Source organism: Hypomesus nipponensis, chromosome 14 (genome assembly GCF_054491055.1).
Source record: "Hypomesus nipponensis isolate SF chromosome 14, ASM5449105v1, whole genome shotgun sequence".
NCBI lineage: Eukaryota > Metazoa > Chordata > Actinopteri > Osmeriformes > Osmeridae > Hypomesus > Hypomesus nipponensis.
Genome location: NC_140374.1, coordinates 14,604,221 through 14,625,215, shown reverse-complemented (window position 1 = coordinate 14,625,215; position 20,995 = coordinate 14,604,221). Strand labels below are relative to the sequence as shown.

Below are 20,995 nucleotides of genomic sequence, written 5' to 3'. Positions count from 1 at the left end.
TCCATCTCTCAGTGGTGTTTCTCTCTCTCTCACACACACACACACACACACACACACACACACACACACACACATACACAAATCTCGTTCCCGCCCCCATTACCCCCTCCCTTCCCTGGTTGACTCCTTCACCTTCTTCCTACTTGGCAGACTCTTCCTTCCAATCTTCCTCTTCTCTCTAAACCCTCTTCCCTGGACCCCTGCGTCCCCGTCCCCCCCCCAACGTCCCCCCAACCCAGTCATGTCTGCCCCCTTCTCTGTCTCCATCTCTGCCCATCTTTTTTTTCCCCTGTTTTCTCTCACACACATACACAAAGAAGACATGCTCCCTCTCTCTCCCTCCCTCTCCTCTCTCCTCTCTTGGGGGTTGGCAGATTGCAGTCTCCCAGTCTTGGGGAAGGCTGAGAGTGAGCTCAGAGAGACTCGGGTGTCTCCTCTCCGGCATCCAGGCTCCCCATCAACAGATGGCTGCTTTTAATGGGGAGCGCTCAACCTGAAAATCTAACCTCCCCAGTCTCAGTCTCTGTCTCTCGGTCTCCCTCGCCTTCTTGACACAAAAGGGTTGGGAGAACTCAGGTGTGCTTGCCTTTCTGGTGTGTGCATGCGTGTGTATTTGTGTGGGCATTTTGTGTGTTGTTAGCTACGTGTGAGAACATCTGTCTGCGGTCCTCGACAGTGTATGCCATGTACTGCAAAATATGTGGAATCAAAGCAGGGAGTGCATGTTCATGAGTATAGGTGTCATTCTGTGTGCGTGTCTGTGTGCGTGCATGTGTGTGAGAGAGAGAGTTGCAGGCTGTGTTCTCCATCTATGTGCGGTGTGTTTGTGGGCCGTGTGTGTGTGTGTGTGTGTGTGCCCCTAAGTTGGACCCTGGCACTCAAGGGGGGTCAGCTGAGACTGTAATTACCATCTGAAGAGGCACTAGCCAATTAGGAGGAGCCACTTTGCACCCACACACACACACACACACCAAAGACACAGTGCACATACACACACAAACAGCAAAGACATAGTGCTCACACACACACCCACACCAAAGACAGTACACACACACTAACACTTCAGCCAGGACTCGGGGGTGGGGGAGGTGGGCTCTTCACCAATTAGCAGAACGGGAAACTGTGATCCCAACCCTCCTCCTCTCCAGGCCTCCCCCTCAGGAGTGTGGTCAACGTCCCTGCTGACATTTCCCATGCTGACCCGTCTCAGACGACTGGACACGTCCTGCTTCGTTAACATTTTGCCCGTGTGGCATTTCTGGCTGTAGTGTGAACACCTATTACAGTGGGCCCTGCATACCGTAACGTGGGGACTGAGAGCAACAATCTCGCACTGTCCCTGCAACACTTGATAAGCACCGACCATATGGGCGGGGGAGGGTGAGGTTGGAACACATCCAAGTGACTGGGAGCTCATCCAGCTATGTCAGCTCATGCCTCTACGGGTTGATTCTATAAACCACTGCACGACTGATGTAGCATTATTGCTAATTGTTCCCAAGGCATGGAACAGGTGTTCATAGCGTTACAGCAGACAAAAGTGAAGGTCAAACTGGAGGACATTGACAGCAGGCAGAAATGCTGAAAGGTACTCCACTATAGTAGGTATATTGGCGTCAAGGTCCCACTCGGCATCTGGCAACCTGAGGCCCCCCTGGTCGCGAGGCCCAGGGCTGCCTCTAAAGCCCATTGCCTTAATCCGGCCCTGACTCAAGGATATTCTATAATATATAGAAATGGCGTAGAACGGAGTATTACAAGTATAACAAGTGTATGGAAGTTGGAACTTAAAGCTCTTCCTGTTGTTAGTAAAATACTCGTATCAAACAGAAGATACTAGATATCAAACAAGATGTCATCACATCCCACGAATGCATTCAACTTCACCGTTTATCTCTTCTAATAACCAATTATTTGTTTGTAAACATTCGGGATGCGCGCGCAATGTGGCTGCAGAAAACCGGGAAAGGATAGCATTTTAAATGGCAAAAGGACCACACGGATAATACAAATAGTTAGATTTAAAAAGACCAAAAAGTCGAGGACGACAGCCTTTAAGAGAGAAAGCAATTACCCATTGATCTGTCGCATCAGAATTTTGATTTGGGTCACGAAAGTCTTGCAATTTGAGTGAGAATGTCGCCCGCTAGACCGCATAGTCGAGCGGCAATCACGTCATGTCACAAAGTTAATAATTTTACAGTTTTACAGTCAATTCTACATCTAAAAAGTTGAGCAGGGCAGCTTTCAAAAGATATGGGAATGATGCTTTTAGCCAGCTGGTCCGATTATTTTTCTGATTTGTTTAACCTGGCAATCTTGAGTGAGACTGCATCCCCGTTACACTGTTTTGATGTAAGCCTAAAGTCAGACTCGCTCACTGGCAGTGTGCACAATGTTGTATTTCACTCAATATACACCAGAAACCTCAGGGAGGACTGCCTAATGTCGATACGAGCCTGATGAAGATAGCCAGCTTCTCGGATTTCTTTAACCGAGCCTGTTTCATTCGTCATTTGCCTGAGAAAGCGACCTCCGTTAGCCAGGCTAGTTTTGCCCGATCACTTGGTCAGGCTATTTAAGGGTATCGGGGTCAAGTAACTTTTGTGCATAGACAAGTGAAACGTAAATGTATTTGTCCAAAAAGTTAATATCAATCCCTGCAATCCAGTGGCCAGAGATATATGATGACCTGGTCGACACTCCAAGTGAAATAGACCGGGGAGAAGTTCTTCTTTTGCAACCGACATGCGCAGTTGAGCCTGCTTGACAGTTGTGACGTAGGGTGATAATTGGTCTATCCTCTCCGTTTGAATACAACGTCTGTTTTCTACTGGTGTGAAGATCCGCGTAGCGCTAAAGCTAACACTCTGCTGCCCCCTTCTGGCACAAAGACAGACTCTCAAAATGTGATCGCAACAAGGACCTAAAACTGCAGGATGTACGTACAAACAGCACATACAACAGGTGCTGAATATTACACAGGCTCTAAACCATTTCATCTAAACAGACACTAGATTGATGCGACATGACTACACATGTTTCATGACAGTCGGTTTCTATCCTCCTACTCCTCTGTTCCTACGGTCTCCTCCTCATCTTCTCTGCTCTCATTCCCAACGGCCAGTAGAGGGCACTGCGCGCCTTTAGATTGGCCTCCCTTTCATGGGCTCCGTGTGTAAGGGTAGTCAGTATGTGCTTACTTCTCCAGATCACTAACTACTTAGTAGAGAGAAGAGTAACGTGTAGAGCAGAGTTGCACTTCATCTGTCCCCTGGAGGAGATCCTTAGGCAGCAGTGGTAGATAAGAACACATTTTGTAATGACATCTTCAACATAAATCCACAACATGCATTATACGGTACCTCACGCTAGACCTTTCACCTGATAAATCATTGATAAATCAATGTGATTGACCTGAATGAATTGAATGTTATGTCAACCTTTCTCTGTTTCATTTCCTGCTCATCTCTCCTTCCTGTGGGACTCTTGGTTACGGCACACACACACCTCTGTGGCTGCATGTGATACTGCCTGTGGCCCTGACCTGAACTGGGCGCAGGTCATCTCACAATCATGGCTAACCGCCCCAGTCTCCGTCACGTCACCCCTACAGGGGCCACCTCGCGATGGTTGTGTCAAAGGTCGCCACGGGCAGCCATAAAACGGGAGCTACTGTGACAGTGTGCCATCATTATGCAGCGTCATCACACTGTGGAGACTCTGCAGGAGATGGATAACCCTCCATGTTATCTCATTTCGGAAGTGTTCCTCTTAAACCCCAGGGATTGTTCCTGGTTGATGTTATTCCGTCCCACCGTCCCCCACACATACGCCTTGTATGGACTCTTAAGGTGATCGATAACCTGTAGTTGCTAAGCAGGGGGTGTTTCTGGGTAGTGTCGTTTGTCCTGTCGAAGCTAAACGGTGAGTGTTTCTGGGTAGTGCCGTTTGTCCTGTAGAAGCTAAACGGTGAGTGTTTCTGGGTAATGCTGTTTGTCCTGTCGAAGCTAAACGGTGAGTGTTTCTGCGTAGTGTCGTTTGTCCTGTAGAAGCTAAACGGTGAGTGTTTCTGGGTAGTGTTTTGGCTGCTTGCAATGTTTGGGACTATCTCGTTGTTATGTTCAGTGACCTATGCTCTTTTGTAAAGCTCTCTCTTGGAAGTCGCTTTGGATAAAAGCGTCTGCTAAATGAATAAATGTAATGTAAATGTAAATGTAATGTAGTGCCGTTTGTCCTGTCGAAGCTAAACGGTGAGTGTTTCTGGGTAGTGTCGTTTGTCCTGTCGAAGCTAAACGGTGAGTGTTTCTGGGTAGTGTAGTTCTGTGGTTCTCACCCGCTGTGCTTCATATTGGGGGGCTTGTCCATGCGGACGGCCAGCTTGATCTTCAGCTCAGCGTCCTGGCTGTTCTTGGGCACCACCATCCGGTGGAGCTCTGCCTGCTTGGGCCCGTTGGTGGTGGGGTTCAGGATCACCTGGGGGACACAGGAAAAGATGGAGAGGGAGGGGGGACCGATGAAGCGGGGAGAGACCGACGTGGAGGGGGGAGAGATGGAAAGGAACAGGCAAGAAGAGAGATGGAGAGGAGAAGAGATATTAAGCTGGGAACAGTGGGCAAGGATTGCATGTAAACACATATCGACACAGAGTCACACACTAACGTACTCCACACACACAGTGGAGTCAGTCAGTTAGTGCAGCTTGCCATTGGCAGACAGTCATTGTGTCATATTTCCTGCATGACTGTGATGAGACCAGACAGATGAAGGACACCAGAGACAATAGGTGTCTGGAAGATGACAGGACAAGACATGTCATCTTCTGATTCCACGTCAGTCTGTCTGCAGGACTCAATGCGATGGAAGGTAGATCAACTGAACGCACAACAAAACAGAGCTGAGGGTTCTTTCAAATGTAGATGAACAACAATGAACATTTTGAGGGGAAAATGTGACATGGGGAAAAAAGGGTGAGTGGAAAGGGATTGTGTTGGTATCGGTAGTGTGCGTGCGTGTATATATTTATGTGTGACGGTGTAAGTGTAATGTCTGTATTTATATAGGGCGTGTGTGTATGGTATGTGTGTGGTTGTGTCTGAGCAAGAGGCGATGACTAAAACAGATCCAGATTCATCTGTACTGCATCGCACTAACAAGCAAGAGTGATCTGGAGCAGCTCATTGTTTTGTCCATCTCAAAGGGGAGTCCCCATCTGTTGCTTAGTGAGAGGGAGAGAGATAACGAAGGAGAGGACAGGAGGGAGAATGGGAGGGGGGGGAGAGTGAGAGAGATAAAGACAGACACACGGAGAGAGAGAGAAGGAAAGAAAAAGAGAGCAGAGAGAACGCGAGATGAAAGATAGTAGGCTATAATGATGTGGGGAATGATGGAGAGAGAGAGTGCAATAGAGAGCTGTGAGGTAGCCGCCTCATCTATGGTTTCTGTCCATAGCTGTTGATAGCAGGCCCCTCTGGGCATGTCAGAGCTTGTATACATCAACCTGGTTCCGTATCAGAGGCTGGCAGATCCCAGCGAACGTACCATGCAAACATCCATCGCTGCTGTTAGTATCACGGCTATTAGCGGTGAGTGTGATGTGTCGATGTTTGACAATGGTACTTCGATCCATGACGGACCCTAATGGCTCTCACCCTTCCCAGCTCCTTGTCCTCCAGGGCCAGGACGCCCGTGCTCTCTGTGAAAAGCTTCACCTTGACCACAGGAAGCGGGTGCGTCGTTGTAAAGTCCCCCTGCGTTCCCCACCTGCAAGACACGAGGTTCCCCTGTGACACAGTTCCATTCCATAATGTGCTGACGAGCAACACTACCCTGCTAGCAATGTGCCGCTCTTAAAGCAGCGTGTGTGTGTGGGTGTAACATCCAGCCTTCTCTAAGAACCCAGACTCTCCCCCCCTGAAGAAGCACTGTGTCGTGCCAGTACAACATGGCTGTTCTGATTACTACTCCCACCTCTACTATAGTTCATTACCAGTACTAGACTGACACTATATGGACTGTAGCTATTTGGTGCTCAACGCTGAAAGTAAGAGAAGAAGGTGTCATGTCATTAATGAGGACGTCCTCACTAAAAGCCTTAGTCTCTGTCCTGCTATTTCAATGAGGTGTGGGTAGCTTGCAATGCTAATTTATGTGTGTATGGCCTGCAATGCTAACGAGTCTGTGTTTGTGTGGCCTACAATGCTCAGGATGCTTCATCTGCTCTGAGAGGTGAGGAGGCAGATTTGACTCTTTTGATTCCTGTTTCAGGGGTGGGTTATAACAGACAGTTGTAATAATTGTACATTCCTCGTTTTGTGATGACACCCACTCTTACCCAGGTCAATCGGAACGTACCCAATGACATTTTCTCTGTTTCCAAGGCTACCTCTGAAGCAATTTCTTTGCTACTTCTCAGACACAGAACCGAAACATATTTTACTGAAGGAGAGACAAATGTATTCATTGTTTCAGTTTATCGTCTGTTGTCCAAGTAATAAGATGTCATCAGACACTTATGCTGTCTGCCAAGAATAATTACAGAAATAAGTTTTTTTAAGACAAGTTCATCAATGAGCACATCAATGTCCCTGACTAATATTTGTTTTTCTTGCTGAAAGGTCTTTACTACAGAAAAATTGAGAAGAATTGAACAGTCTTTTGCTATCCAAAGGTACTGATGTCCAATTTGATGAGATCTGAGAGCAACAGTATCATTGAAACTGACATTGGCTGGCCATTCACGTTAATTTGACTAATTATGCCATTTAGCAGAAGCCAATATGATAACGTGATATCATACTGTATGGGTGCAGGGATGCCCTGTCAAACGCAGTAGAGGGCTAGTGGTTTTGTTTTATGACCAGTACTGAACCTTTAAAGACACCATATCCTGGTCCCTGATCTCATTTGTAGCATTGTAGAACGCAATGAGAGGTAATAAAGAACACAGTGTGTGGGTGTGTGTGCATGCGTGTGTGTATGAGAAAGGGCAGTCTTATTACTGTTCAAGCCCCTGTCAACACTACAGTCACAGAAGTCTGGCTGTGAAACCAGCCAGACAAGCAGTCTACACTTACAAGGGCTGTAATCCAACCCAGCAAATTGTACACGGAAGCCATTTTAATATTCTACGAGTCAATGGGAGAATCTCAGCCTTGGCTGGCAGACAGCTAAACAAAGACTAAAGTCAGATGTCTCTCTTAAGTGGTTCTCTTGCAGAAGAGAATTGGACTCGCCGGAAGTCTCAAGTCTTTTCCGCTCAGGTCTGGGAGGAAAGGATGAGAAATGTACTTCTGAATGAGGTCAGAAATCTAAACTGTCCCTCGAGCCAGACACCCCAGCTAAAGAGCAGCACATCTGAGTTCATTCTCTGATGACAGTGCTCTTTGGGGAGGATTGGACTCAACTCTGATTACTGGAATACAGCACATCAACAAAACTTGAGCTAAAAGAACTCATTATATCCATGATTTGTGGACAACTTCAACGAGGTCGGATGCATGAATGTGAATACATGCTAACAAGCATCGGCTTATAATATCTCTCATCCATATATTTTCTTTAGTTTGACATGGCTTCGGCAACAATGATCATTCATTCATGCCAAGAAAGCATCTCCGAAATTGATTGAATGAACAATCCTCTGTTGCCTGGTCATACTAAGTGTGATGTTGCTACTTGCGAACGGCCGGTAACAGATTCAACACAACTTTGTCGTCACCCGTGCAAAGTACGAGCACAGAGCCAATGAAACACATGGTGAAATTGCTGCTTTCTCAGACTGGGAGACTCCTTGTCCATAAAGCCAGTCTAGAATGTAATACAGTAAAACTAAATGACATACTTTTTGAGTATGTATGCCTGTGAGTTTACGGTTTTATTATTGGGGATACACATGATGGAAGTCTTGCTGTGTTCCTCAAAGATGCCCAAGAATCCTCATTCATATTATACAACATTACACTGTGCTGTCATAGCTTACGTTCACAACATTACTTAACGCTAAAGAAAGGGTGGGGTGGAGGTTATTGTGGGTAAGAGAATTATAAGTGCTATCCTTAGCCAGCTCTACTGTAAAATGTGTCCTATACTATAGGCCAACATTTGTTTCAGCCCTATGTCTTCAAGTAAAGCATAGCTGGCATTTCAAAGCTACATGTGGGTAGTGTGTTTTGGCATCGATAGGTGTGGTAGTGTGGGCTATCGTAGGCACTTATTCGTACTTGAAAGAGCTGCCATGACGAGACGGAAAATAATCCAATTGGGGCTGAAGGTGGGTGTGCTTTCACTGCTACACACACATTAACTTGTCTTTATTAAGTGCAAAATAGCTGTGGGTATAGCTCTGTCTGTCACTTTGATTAGAGTTTGATGCTGTGCATCTCCTGCCCCATCCCCCCGACATGTCCTACACTAGCTTGAAGGTCTGGTCATAAAGTGTTTATATTTTTCTTGTAATAAGCTCATGAGAATTAATTTTCTCCAGTTCAGGCAAATTATGTTCTTTCCTCAGCTTGCCTTGTAAGAGCGTTCTTCAGAGTATCTGTCTAATGTCTAACCCTAACCCTTCTTGTCACCGTTCCCCAAATGTTCAAAATCGATAAAAGTCTAGAGAAACAATCGCAAAAGTGATCCATAGCTACAGCATGGCAAAGGCCCGGACGCAGCAGTGTGATGGTTGAGAGGCTGTGCTCACTGTGGTCTGGAGGCTTCGGCCTGGTCGGTCTGCAGCTTCTCCCCCCTCCACCTCCATGGTGCAGTACACGATCCTGTTGGGGGCTACGGACTTCAGTCCCTGTACCTCCACAATCACAACCTGTTTCCAGCAACGGGAGAAGTACAAGGTTAGATATACACACACATGCATGATCTCTGCTTTCCTATAAGAGAGGACAGGACCAGGTGCTGAGGAGTCACAGTGTGGCACTGAGAGGCAGGCGTCATCATGGAACCTAAACCCGGAGCAGCATGATGAAATGAGACTGACAGAGTATGGCAGATCCGCTCAGATATGCTCAGCCCCAGAACCTTCTTCGGTAGAAAAAACATATTGCTTTATTTACAGTTCAGATAAGTGAGAGATGTTACCGTCTGGCCTAAAGGCATTCACACAAACAAACACACACGCCCTCTCAACACACATGTACACAACTCCCTCCCAACATATGCATACACACACAGACCCTCCCTCCCCAATATGCCCACACACACACCCTCTTTCAACAAGCAAACACAAACAGACAAACAAACCCCCTCCCAACAGACACACACACCTCGAGGGTAAAGGAGAGGACCACGTCTGACTTGGACAGTATGTCTCCCTCGTCCATGTCCAGGAAGGAGCTGTTCAAGGAGGAGCGTTTGAGCTTCTGCTTAAAGTCGGGGCCTCCCTTTGACACGGGCAGGCTCTCCAGGTTGGCCATGAGGAGGTTGACGGACGAGCGCAGCTCCTCGATGTACATGGCCTCCATGTCTTTGGACACAAACTTGGGGTATCGACGCTCCTGGAGGGCAAGAGTTGAAACAAACTGTAATGGTGCAATGGAATGTGTGTGTATGTATATATATATCTAACAAGTCACGTTATCGATGTTTCCAAATTATGGAATGTCAAATATATATATATATATATATATATATGTTTGACATTATGTGCACAGATACATTTGCATTTAGTCATATAGCAGACACTTATCCAGAGCGACTTACAGTAAGTACAGGGACATTTCCCCGAGGCAGGGTGAAGTGCCTTGCCCAAGGGGGCAACTCACTTCAATTCCCCCTAAAGGGGCAACATCATTTTGAACGACCAGGAATCAAACCGGCAACCTTATGATTAATTGCCCGATTCCCTAACCGCTCAGCCATATGATTCCCTATATTTGACATGTGATGTGTAGATTTCTAATCAGGACGCTGTGAAGGTAAAGGGTGAGTGAGCAGCCGTTACCCGGGCGACCTTCTCGGCCAGCTGCAGCCTCCCGTCCAGCTCCCTGCGGATCTGCGCCGCCTGCTCGTCCACGTTGTCCAGCTGAAACGACAAACAGGAAGTAGAGCGCTCATCAGTCCCGCCCCAGAGGGCCTGGGAGAGAGAGTGCAGAGTGGAGAGTCCCCGGAGCAAGATTTTAAAAGACGAGGACGCGCACAGCTCCAATCATGCAATCAGAGTCGAGAATGGGCAGCATAATTCAACCAATCAAGAGGCAACTACAGAAACATACAGATATAGGAGGCCGTCTGCCGACCTATGGAAAGACAAAAAGAGCCTTTAATCTTTGTTCAAGACCAGCTGGTAGAAATGAAGCAGCCAATCAAGATCGAATAAAATGAATACACAATGAGAAAGAGCCCTGTAGAACTGGCCTTCAATCCAAAGACAATCTGCTGGCAAAATATTTGTATGTAAATTGCATTTGCTCTATATTTTAGCAAATAGTAAAAAATACTTATTATTATACTTGATTATTTTGGTGATTAGTTTACTATGTGTCTGTGATGAAGCCGTGGCTATTCTGTAGCTGTTGACTCAACAGCGCTAGGCAATCTCTCAAGACATTAACTTGTCCTCCTTAGCCTGGAGTTTTTTTTTTTTTTTCTCCATCGCAACTACAACCAAAAAGGTTTCCAAATTCAGTTGCACAATAGATCAAAATGTCAACATGTTCACCCAATTAAAATCCCCGTCTGAAGACACAACACTTGGTATGACTTGTGGGTGGGACCAGACTAAAGGACTCCCAAGCAAGACTGTGTGAGGTCTGAATGCCAGGCCATGCTTGAACAACATGTGGACGCAAGGAGTAAGTCTGTTCATCACAGTTAAGGACATTACTGTGCCTATGTGATTTAAAGGCTATGTAAATACTTAGCATCTGAAAGCAGGCTAGCTGATGATCCCTTGTTCTCCCCCCAAAGGTGCTATTAAAGCACTGCAGAAACACTCCTTTAATCATGCATCTGATATTGTCTTGGATAGTGAGCAGAAGGGAAAAATGCTAAATAAAATATATATTGATATTGGATGATGGCAGGTGAAATAAACTACTTACAGTAGGCTAATAATCCTTTCTCGATAAAAAAGTTTTTGAAAACAACATCTTGATGTGCAAATGCTGCAATCATTAGAAAATATCTAAATAAGTATCAATTTTTTTGGTCATTCGGATTTATTCAGGCGTCATAAGACAGACAATTCATCATACTAATTGGTTAATTTAACAGCGTTTATTAGCATAACATTTTGGAAACAGGAGCTAAACAACAACTGGGCTTGTGTATCAACACAACATAAATAATGATTCATTAGGAAATGCAAAATGTGTGGTTTTGTTTGCCACTAGTGACATGCAATTTGGGATTGGAAAAGGATTCTCTGTTTGTATGAGATGATGAACAAACACCGGCTGAATAATGTGTTTACATGGATGTTTATCCTAGCCCTGTAAACCCTGTACCACAAACACACACACACACACATACACACACATGAATGAGTGCACACAGCCACACAAACACAAAGCCATAAAATCACTCAAATAGTTCCTCATTATTTATACAAGAATAGCGTCTATAAACTATGACCACTGTCAGAAACCCTTATCTTGAAATACATTAACATAAAAGATAGAAAATACATTTTTATGGAACTGATTGCATTATTTAACTGTGCACATAAGCCTCTAGTGGCAGTGATGTGGAGTGTATATTTTTTACAATATGAATTCATCATAAGAGATGTGTAAACTTTGTGTGTGTGGTGTGGGCGCGCGGGTGCAACCCCATAGTTCTGTCTTATAAATGTAAAATTGTTTGCATGATTAATATATTAAACCACAACTAATATTTGCCGCAATGATTCAATGCTGTCATAAGACAAATAGTGTTGTGTTCATAGGGAAAATAGAATAAATGATGTCCATTGGTAATGCAGGAAAAACAAAAATAAACATGAGCAAAAGTGAATTACAACCGTAATACAACCACGCCCAGAGCTGTAAAGGATTAAATAACAGCTCACTGCATAGCTCTGGGCTTTGCTCAAAGCCAGTTTTAGAGTTCACAACCAGCAAGTTGATGACTAACAGACGCCATATAGAACACAGAATTGAGTTTAACACTGAGGTGAGACAACAGTAAAATGGTTTCTTAATGGGCTTGTCTTCCAATGAAATACAGAAAGTGTAACATCGTATTGTGGGTCTGTTTTGTTGAGAGGGAACAGAACCCTGTTCCTCATGGAATCAGCTTTATATTATCATATGGTACAACACACTTCTTCATCGTATTTATCATCAGTGCGATCGCTTCATCAATAGTTTGTTGTTGTTGCTAGTTTGCTGTATGCAATTTCTTTCATTTTTAAATGAACTTTTTATGCTACAGAGCTCAACAACAAAACAAGACTAGCAGCATTGACAACCATCAGCACAGAGAAGGGAGGTTTGGGTCTAATGGTGTTTGGTGTTTAATTGGTGTTTTGACAGTTGTAAGTAATTGTTGGTCAAGTTCAAGAACAGAAGTTGTTCCTATAGCAACAAAGTATTCCCACTGACAAAGCATTCTTACAACTTGGATGGAGTTTAGACTTGATTAATCCCAAGAAACCATATACTGTTGCTCGTACAAAATGTCTTTAATGCAGAACCATCTAAACGAGTATAAATATGGAATCAAAATGTGACAGGGCTAACTTTAGTATCTTATCTCTTTTTTCAGAGTCTGTCATTTTGTTATCTGCGTAAAGAGGGTTCCACTTGTCTCTTTGGTTTTGGTCGGCTCCCATCAGAGCTCTCTCGTCACTGACGCTTGTCTTAAAACTTTGTTCCATCTAACTCTGAACAGAAACGCAGACATTTTCTGCACTGCAAGCAAACGAGTACATCATACTGTGTACAGACACCTTCATTGCACGGCATCGTATCCATCACAGAAGCATCACTAAACAAGACTTGTTGTGGGGCAATGTGTGATAACGATAGAGTGTAAACAGAGAAAAAGACACCACAGGGACTGTAGGAACTGCTTTTCACAGGCTATAGCTGAGCTATATTGCATTATGTTCAATTGAAGGAGCCCTGATTCAAATGAATGGGTTTGTTACCAACCTCTGTGGATGCCTGATAACAACCATTGATTTAAATCAGGTGTGCTGGAGCAGAAAAACATCTAAAACATACGGGAGAGTGCACCCTGAGGACCAGGATTGAACACCCCTGGTTTAGACGCTCATAATTTGGACTTTAAAGGGTCCTTGAAAAGTTTTCTTTTCAAGTTTAGAGAACACAAACTGTAAGTTATGGTAATATCTTCAGTGAGTTACTTGCAACGCTTGTGGAGTGTGTGCAGTACAACACTCTCACACACAGGAACATCAACACAACAGTAGCCTATTTGCTGGGTCTATATGACTTTTTAAATGTATGTTTTCTCTCCTTAACATGGTCTAGGCAACCATTTCTTTGAAGACAAGGCATATGACAGTTCTAGATCAAAGCTACCAGAGAAGAGTTAGGAGAGAAGAGCTCAAGATGCTGACACAGTAGTCTACAACAATGTTGGCAACATAACCAAGCACAGCCACATACTGTACAACCCTCAACATAAAAGCCCTGACTGATTTTACTCTAGTCTGACTTACAGTACATATTATTTGCAACTACCATGTCCCCTAATTGACAAAACATGTGTTAGGTTGTTGTTCATGGACCGTTTAAAAATCTGCAAAAATAATGACGAGTTTTGATCAATTAAGGAGTTATATTCGTCTAAGAAAATAGATATTCCCATGTGGACGGTCACTGCTGACATTCTGTTTGATGGTGGACCCAGGCACACATCCTGAACACACGTAGCTGCACCAATCCTGTTCCTGGAGATGGAATCATGATTCATGCTAATCCAATCCTTGGTAGGGTCTGTCAATTCCATCTCAAACAGTGCTTTGTGAACTCTGAACTGAAATCTCAAGGCGGATAAGTCTGTGTTACTTGGTTGAGGGGGTGGGGGCGCTTTGATGAGGGTAAGGCGCTGGGAGATTACTCTGGGTTTGATTACTTCTGCTTGCTGTGTCTGTCTGGGCAGATTCCCCGTATCTGGGTGAGGGAGGGATGTAGATAGGGTGAGGTGGGGATGAGGTACCAAAGGTATACTCTGTATAGAAAAACCACAGATATAGAGAAAGACTGAAAAAACACAGAAAAGGAAAACTGGACAAAAAAAAGTGTTTCAAAAGAAAGACATGAAAAATGTACACAGAGAGAAAAAGCTAGAGAGAGCGAGAGCGAGAGAGAATAAGAAAGAGAGAGAATGAGATGGAGAGAGAGAGAGGGATATTTTGAGAGCTCAATATAAAAGGAGAGCCGACTGCTCAGGGCTAACTGAGGTGATGCATGGAATTGTGGGGGTTGCTGCTAATTTATTAGCCTCTCTTGTCGGCACACCTGTTCACCAGCCTCCGTTCACCACTGAGTAGCGGCGCTAACGAGAGACGACAGGGGCAGACGCGCCACTCGCGCAACAGGATGTGATCATTAGAGGAGAGGAGGGGGTCGAGTTGAGGAGGGGGAGTTCATGGGGCGGGGCTGGAGAAAAGGGTGTGGGGTTGTGTGTGTGTGTGTGGGGGGGTGGTTGTGTGTGTGTGGGGGGGGGGGGCTGACAAGCCGTCTATGCATCATCACACACAAACCACTCGTCTGCCATCTCTCTGTCTGGGGGTTGACACCTTTAGAGAGCAGCTGCACTTCTCCACCTGCTCACCGGGGTCACCTCATCCCTCCCTTCTCTGCCCTTCTACCCTTCCCACGCCCTCTCTTCTGCCACTTTCTCTTTCAACGTTATCGTTTCTCACACCATCTTCATCTTATCCCTCACTTATCTGTTCAGCAATATTCCCCCCCATTTTCAATGTTTCATTTCAAAGGGTATTATCTTTCCCCTTGCTCCATCTCTCTGCACACCGACTTTATACCCCTCATCGATTGATGGATGGAAGGTTAGATGGACAGACGGATCCTAAATGTGTGAATTAATGAGTGGCTGCTATTCTGATTTAATTGTCATTTATTTTTCCAGAAACTTTACAAATTGTATTAATCCCCAACATGCCAACCCAGATCACATTGTTGTCTGTAATAAATGTATAACAGCTCACATCGCTCACTATCGACTTCCACACATTGATGTAGGGTCGCCCAATAAATAGCTAAAATACCTAATCAATACATCTCTACGCAGAGCATGGAGTGAGAATAAAGCTTCCTTCCCTTAACCCCTGACCCGAAGTCATTAGCAATTCCCCTTCACACACACACACACACACACACACGGGGCTTCAGCTACAGATCCCTTTAACTCACACCTACAGAATAAGGGACACACACATCTTTCCAAGTGACACAACCTTTATGAAACCCTTTAAACATGAGGAATAAATCACGTCTGATTTTGTCTTACCCTTTATTTTGCTCTCTTTCCCTCTCTCCATATCTACCTCTGTTAGATATAGCTCTCTCTCCCTCTCTTCCTCTTTCTCTGACACTGGGTGACAGATACGGTAGATGGACCAATCTCCAAATATTTAAAGTACAAAACGTAATCCATTAAAGAAAGGACCATAAAAGTTCAGTAGTATTGAACTTTTTGGAACCTTTCGACTCTGATGACACATTAAGATCTAAGTCCTGACCATGAAACCAGCACATCTAAAAGTTGCTTCGACGATGGACGTCTACTTCCACACCTCAACATCACCTGACCAATTGATCACTGATCTGCTCTTGGCGGAGAATATGTGTCATCTGGCCACACAACGAATACATAAATAAAGATTGTTGGTGAACAACCTCCACCAAGGCCAAAAAGGTTGCTATGGAGACAAGCTTTGGCTGACAGCCGCGTAAATTGGGTTGTCTCCTGCAATTAAACTATTCTTAATATTTGGGAAATCATTGATGTGATATTTGTTTCCAGGCTATGCAAATACCAATGAGGGAAAGAAAAGGCTGGAAATGAGAGATTATATTTTAGATTTGCAGTATACTTGATAGATGTCTTCAAAGTGCATAATTTTCAGTAGTGGAGAGTAGTGTAATGACACCAGTGTATGCCTCATAATTTGCATGAAAATAAACTCAAATTGCCATTTGATTATACAGTGGAGGGTAAGAATAAATATCTCCATCTCCATAAAACAGAGAAGCCATTTCTTTGATTTAGGAGACGACCAAAGTACCGGATCTGACATTTCTACCCTATTTGAGAAATATCACATGAATGTCAATTTTCGTAGTGTGAATAGGATACTGTAGGTATGCCTGTATATGTATTTGACATGCATATTTCAAAGCAGTTAAGAAGCTGACATTTCTAGATGTTGAAGATACTATGTCAGCGGAACACTAAAAATGGAACAGTTTAGTTCAAGACTGAAGAAATACTCATTAAAAACATCTGAGATTGTCAGCGTGTAAATGAGAAACGCAGGGCTTACACAAAAGGAAGGCAGGCAATCTTAAGAAAGGTTTTGGCCACGGCTGACTGGGTCACGGTAAGGGAAAGAATGCTGATTAGACATTTCCCATTAGCACCTGACCTTTAAAATCACACCTTCAACGAGGCCTGTGGTTGGCTTAGGGGCCACCTGAGCACAGATCATTTGAAAGAAAAGGGCAGAGGACTCAAAGAGAAACACAAAGCAGACAGGAAACCACTCCAAACAGGACATTCAATCAAATTGTCAACAACGACAAAAATTTAAATCGAGACTTATCGCCATGTCACCTTTTCAGTCCTCCAGCTGGTAACCCATCAGTGAGAATGAGGACCTGTTAAGCTGATCTGTGCCACTGTGTGGGTGTCTCTGTACATATGTGCCAAGGAGAGTGCATATAGTGTGTTTAATTTGTATATATGCATATTAAATGCATGTGCATGTGTGTGTGTCATTTGTATATGTGTGTAGAGCTTTTGTGCGTGTTTGTTGTGCCTGTACGCGCATGTATGTATTTGTTGTGGGGTGTGTGTTTGTGTTTGTCGTGTCTGCGGGTGTGTCTATATGTGTATTTGTTGCTCTTGTGTGTGTGTATGTATGTTGGTGTACACGTGCCCATACTTTATATGGTGTGTTGTTTTGTTGTGCGTGTGCGAGACACGGCTCACCTGGCAGGCGTTGTAGAGCAGCTGGTGCTCGAACTTCTTGATCCCCAGGATCTGCTGAAACATCTCAAACAGCTGCTCCTTGCTCAGGATCAACTCGGACACGGCGCTGAGGTGCATGCGCTGGGGCTGGCGCCGCAGGTCCTCGTCGCCCCGGGAGATGGCGTCGTACTTGGCGATCCAGGAGCTCAGCACCGTCTCCTTGCTCAGGCCGTCGATCTCGGGCAGGCTGCGCACCCGGCGCTCGATGTTCTTCTTGAAGACTTCGCGGAAGTCGCTGGCCGAGCCGCCGCCGCTCTGCACCATCCGGGACACGCGCTCGCTCTTCAGGAAACCCTGAGGGGGAACCACAAGGTAGAACGGGAAGCCGGTTTAGACCGGTGGTCTTCGATGCCGTTTCTCAGGGCCCACTGTCCTGCGTGTTTTAGTCGCAGGACAGGATCTTGCTCCATCACACCTGATTCAAATGAATGGTCGTCATCAGGCTTGATGACCGTTTATTTGAATCGGCTGTGTTGGAGCGGGGAAACATCTCAGACGTACGGGACATTGGGCCCTGAGGACACAGGATTGAAGACCGGAAGACCACTGAACAAGAAAGTTTGAGCTTAAAGTTGCACATCAGTAGAAGTCCCAGTGTCCTCTGTGGAGTTCTAATGAAATTACTTTTTTTGTGCATTTCTATGCAATTATCTTTTGTAGCTCACTGTAGCCCAATAAAGGAATACATTGCCATAATAAAACTGTAAAGCATATAATAAAAGCCCACAAACTTAAAAGAAAAGATATAAAAAGAATAATATTATTAAAACGACTTGCAAGTAGATTTACAAATATCATAATTAGCATAGATGTGCCTCAGTGGTGCTAAATGCAAACGATGTCTAGTTCAGTTCAACCAGGAGGGAAATTTCCTTTTGTGATCATTTAAAATGGGTTCCTTGTTCCAGAGGAACATGACCTGCTGACTCACTGGGAGTCTGTCTACCCACAAAAGTTACCTTGTGGGCGGAAAAATACAAAACAAATGGCTCCTTGGTTGGTCGTGCCTGCGGCTGGGTCATTGTCCATTTGGAGAAATTTTAAAAGCATCTATGTGATTGGCCAGCCACACATCTGTCTCTGAGGGAGTAAGAGATTGTGTAGCCTACAGATGTTGTATGACTAGTCTGATAGCCGAGCACTTGAAGGACTGGCAGGAAGCACAAATCTCCCAGAGACATTAACACCACCACTTGCGCACTGAAATAATGGAAGGTGCGCCTTCAGCTCACTGTATTTGTACATGGTCTTTGGCGTGGGAGATCAGCCTAAGGAAATTCAACCTGGCTTCCTTCTATCAAGGGCCTTGGTTCCTGACAATACACAGACATTTATCAAAGTACTGCCCCCCCTCTCCCCCGGCCTTTGTTTGAAACCAGAAGCCTTCCGTTTTGTTTATCATGTTAGTATATATTGAGTTTAACTGGACCTTCTGTTTGTTCTGCGTCTGAGACCCAATAATAGAGGGGCACATGTTTACAAGATCTTTAGTTTGTGCAATAAGTTAGAAGTTTATATCATATTCAAATTGAATTGCTAACTTTGTGGTGGCACATCTGTTTACAGCAGTGAGTTCAAGGGTTCACCGGACTAGAGAGTTAGTTATTACTTTTGGTGACCCAAGATCATGAGGAAACTGGTAACACAGACGAACACTGTAAGCATCATATAATGGAATTAAGCTGCATAACTGTAGCCAACTATTATTTGAAAAATATAACTTAATGGTCCATTAACCCAACCGTATTGCTGTCCACACAACATAGATTATTATTTTAGACATCCCACTTCTCCGCTAGATGCTCACTGCCGTTTGAGCTGAAAGGGTCAGCGATCTCATTAGGCCTACTCGGTGAAAAAAACACAGCTGAGGGAAGGAGGCAGGAGCTGGCGGCTGACTGACTGAAGGGCCGGTAGACACACCAACACAAGCAACAGTATCGACTAATGCTTATCAGCGACTTTGATTCCGTTGCAGAGGGACTGGACTGGCGTCTCCAAGTAAAGTGACTCGGCGGAGTGTAAACGTCGCAACAGCTGGAGTGGAAGCACGGAGCCTCGTGGGGAGTAATGGTGCGGAACAAAAGCACTTCAAGTCTGAAAGTCTCTGGAAACGGGGGGAAAAAAGTCAAAACCGACAAAATAAATGTGCTCGAGTTTCCAAAGATGAGTGAGCTCTCGACACTGCAGGGAATAACCCGAGAAGTTCCTCTGATCGGCTGTAAGGAGGACAGATTTTTCCACATGGAAATGAATGATTGAGGCCCAGGATAAACAAGATAAAGGGAGGTGACAGATGTAGGTGTCACAGGCATTGACTAGTAACACAGTGGGGGTGGTCTAGCTTTAACAGCAGTCGGGGGAAAGGTTCTTTGAAACCGAAGGTTAAGGCGGGAGAGAAGCCAAACGGTCCTCTTTGAGAAGATAAATGGAGCAATTAAAACTGGCGGAAGTCATTTGTCGGGTGAAAAAGCCAATAACACACTGTTTTTACAGGAATAAGGAGTTGTTTTTCGAGGGCAAATGCAGAAGCCTTCTGTTCAACTCTCAATTGGCTCAAGGTCAAGATCATTTATTGAGGCAGGTGGGATGTTTGGAATCACTTTGCGACCATTAGCCATTAACCAGCTTGGCTAACTGCTTAGGGATTTGCAATGGGCCACTCCTGTCAACGCAGGATTCTTTCATTGTATTTTCTTTTTAAACTGATAATGGAGCTGTTTGTCTGAGGCGTCTACTATATCTATGTGTGGATAATGTTGAAGTGAACATGTAGCCACCTGTGCCATCTGACTACACATCATACCACATAGCCTACGTATTGCATCTGGAAACCATAAAAATGTCCTCTGTGACCCAAGGATGAGTCAAAAGAACACAAAAAACGACTTGTTACTGTATACTGATGAGACATGGTCATCACAAGTCATTACTTCCATTACCTTGAAAATCAAGTCTACTACAGATAAGTAAAGGATGCACACTGCATGGAAATAACACACACTGACAACTTTAGAATTGACCTTGTTTAGGGTTTCAGTCAACTTGGGCTTATGGAGTTCTGGGTGTGTGAGACTGTGTGTGTGAGACTGTGTGTGAGACTGTGTGTGTGTTTGCATCTTTACGTCAATGAAGCCCATCCCTGTCTTCTAATGAGCCCTGCCCTATAGAACACTCCTTCATCACAGCAGCAGTCTGGTGACCCGAGGAACAGCAGGACATGGCTGGGGAGGAGGGGAGCAGAAGGGAGATGGATCTGGGCCCATTCCAAAAGGTCAGCCCTGACATGGCCCCCCCTGCACAGATAGTCACTCAGTGGGGCACGGGCAACCCCCCCGACCCCCCCCCCCCCAACCGATCAATAAGATGGTTAATGGCTAGCCACTAGCCCCTCTGCTCATGAAGTCTCTTATTAGCTTTCTTTTAGGAGAAATGGGGGGAGGACATCTCACAGGGATACATGAACAGGAGCCATCTTTGATTTCTCTCAACATTGAAATCAGGCACGTCGTCTGTTTTGGAATGAAGGGTCATGTGGCTGCAGTGTAACAATGTCCCGACTTCCATCTCACTGTCAAAAATGTTTGAAAACCTAGTGATCAAACCCTGTAAGACATCTTTGGTGCTTCCAGAAAGTCACATTATAACCCTTCTTCGAAAATTAGAATGCAACACCCATACAGTATAGAGTATTTCCCCCTTCTTTATGCCAGCATTTTGTCTGCTGCTACAAATGTCACCCATTATTACTAATGAATCAGCTCACCTCAGAGGAAGCTTCCCAAGGAAGCTTCCCCCTGCT

At 44.8% G+C, this 20,995-nt stretch overlaps 1 protein-coding gene across 1 annotated transcript in view; it reads right to left on the bottom strand.

Moving 5' to 3' along the window:
- The window catches only part of cadps2 (Ca++-dependent secretion activator 2), a 93,946-nt gene that overhangs the window by 45,733 nt on the left and 27,218 nt on the right, over positions 1 to 20,995 (bottom strand). The window contains 7 exon segments of the mRNA XM_084672306.1: positions 4,337 to 4,476; positions 5,652 to 5,763; positions 8,696 to 8,739; positions 8,741 to 8,815; positions 9,273 to 9,503; positions 9,950 to 10,030; positions 17,155 to 17,487. Of these exon segments, the coding sequence (XP_084528432.1) occupies positions 4,337 to 4,476; positions 5,652 to 5,763; positions 8,696 to 8,739; positions 8,741 to 8,815; positions 9,273 to 9,503; positions 9,950 to 10,030; positions 17,155 to 17,487 (1,016 nt within the window).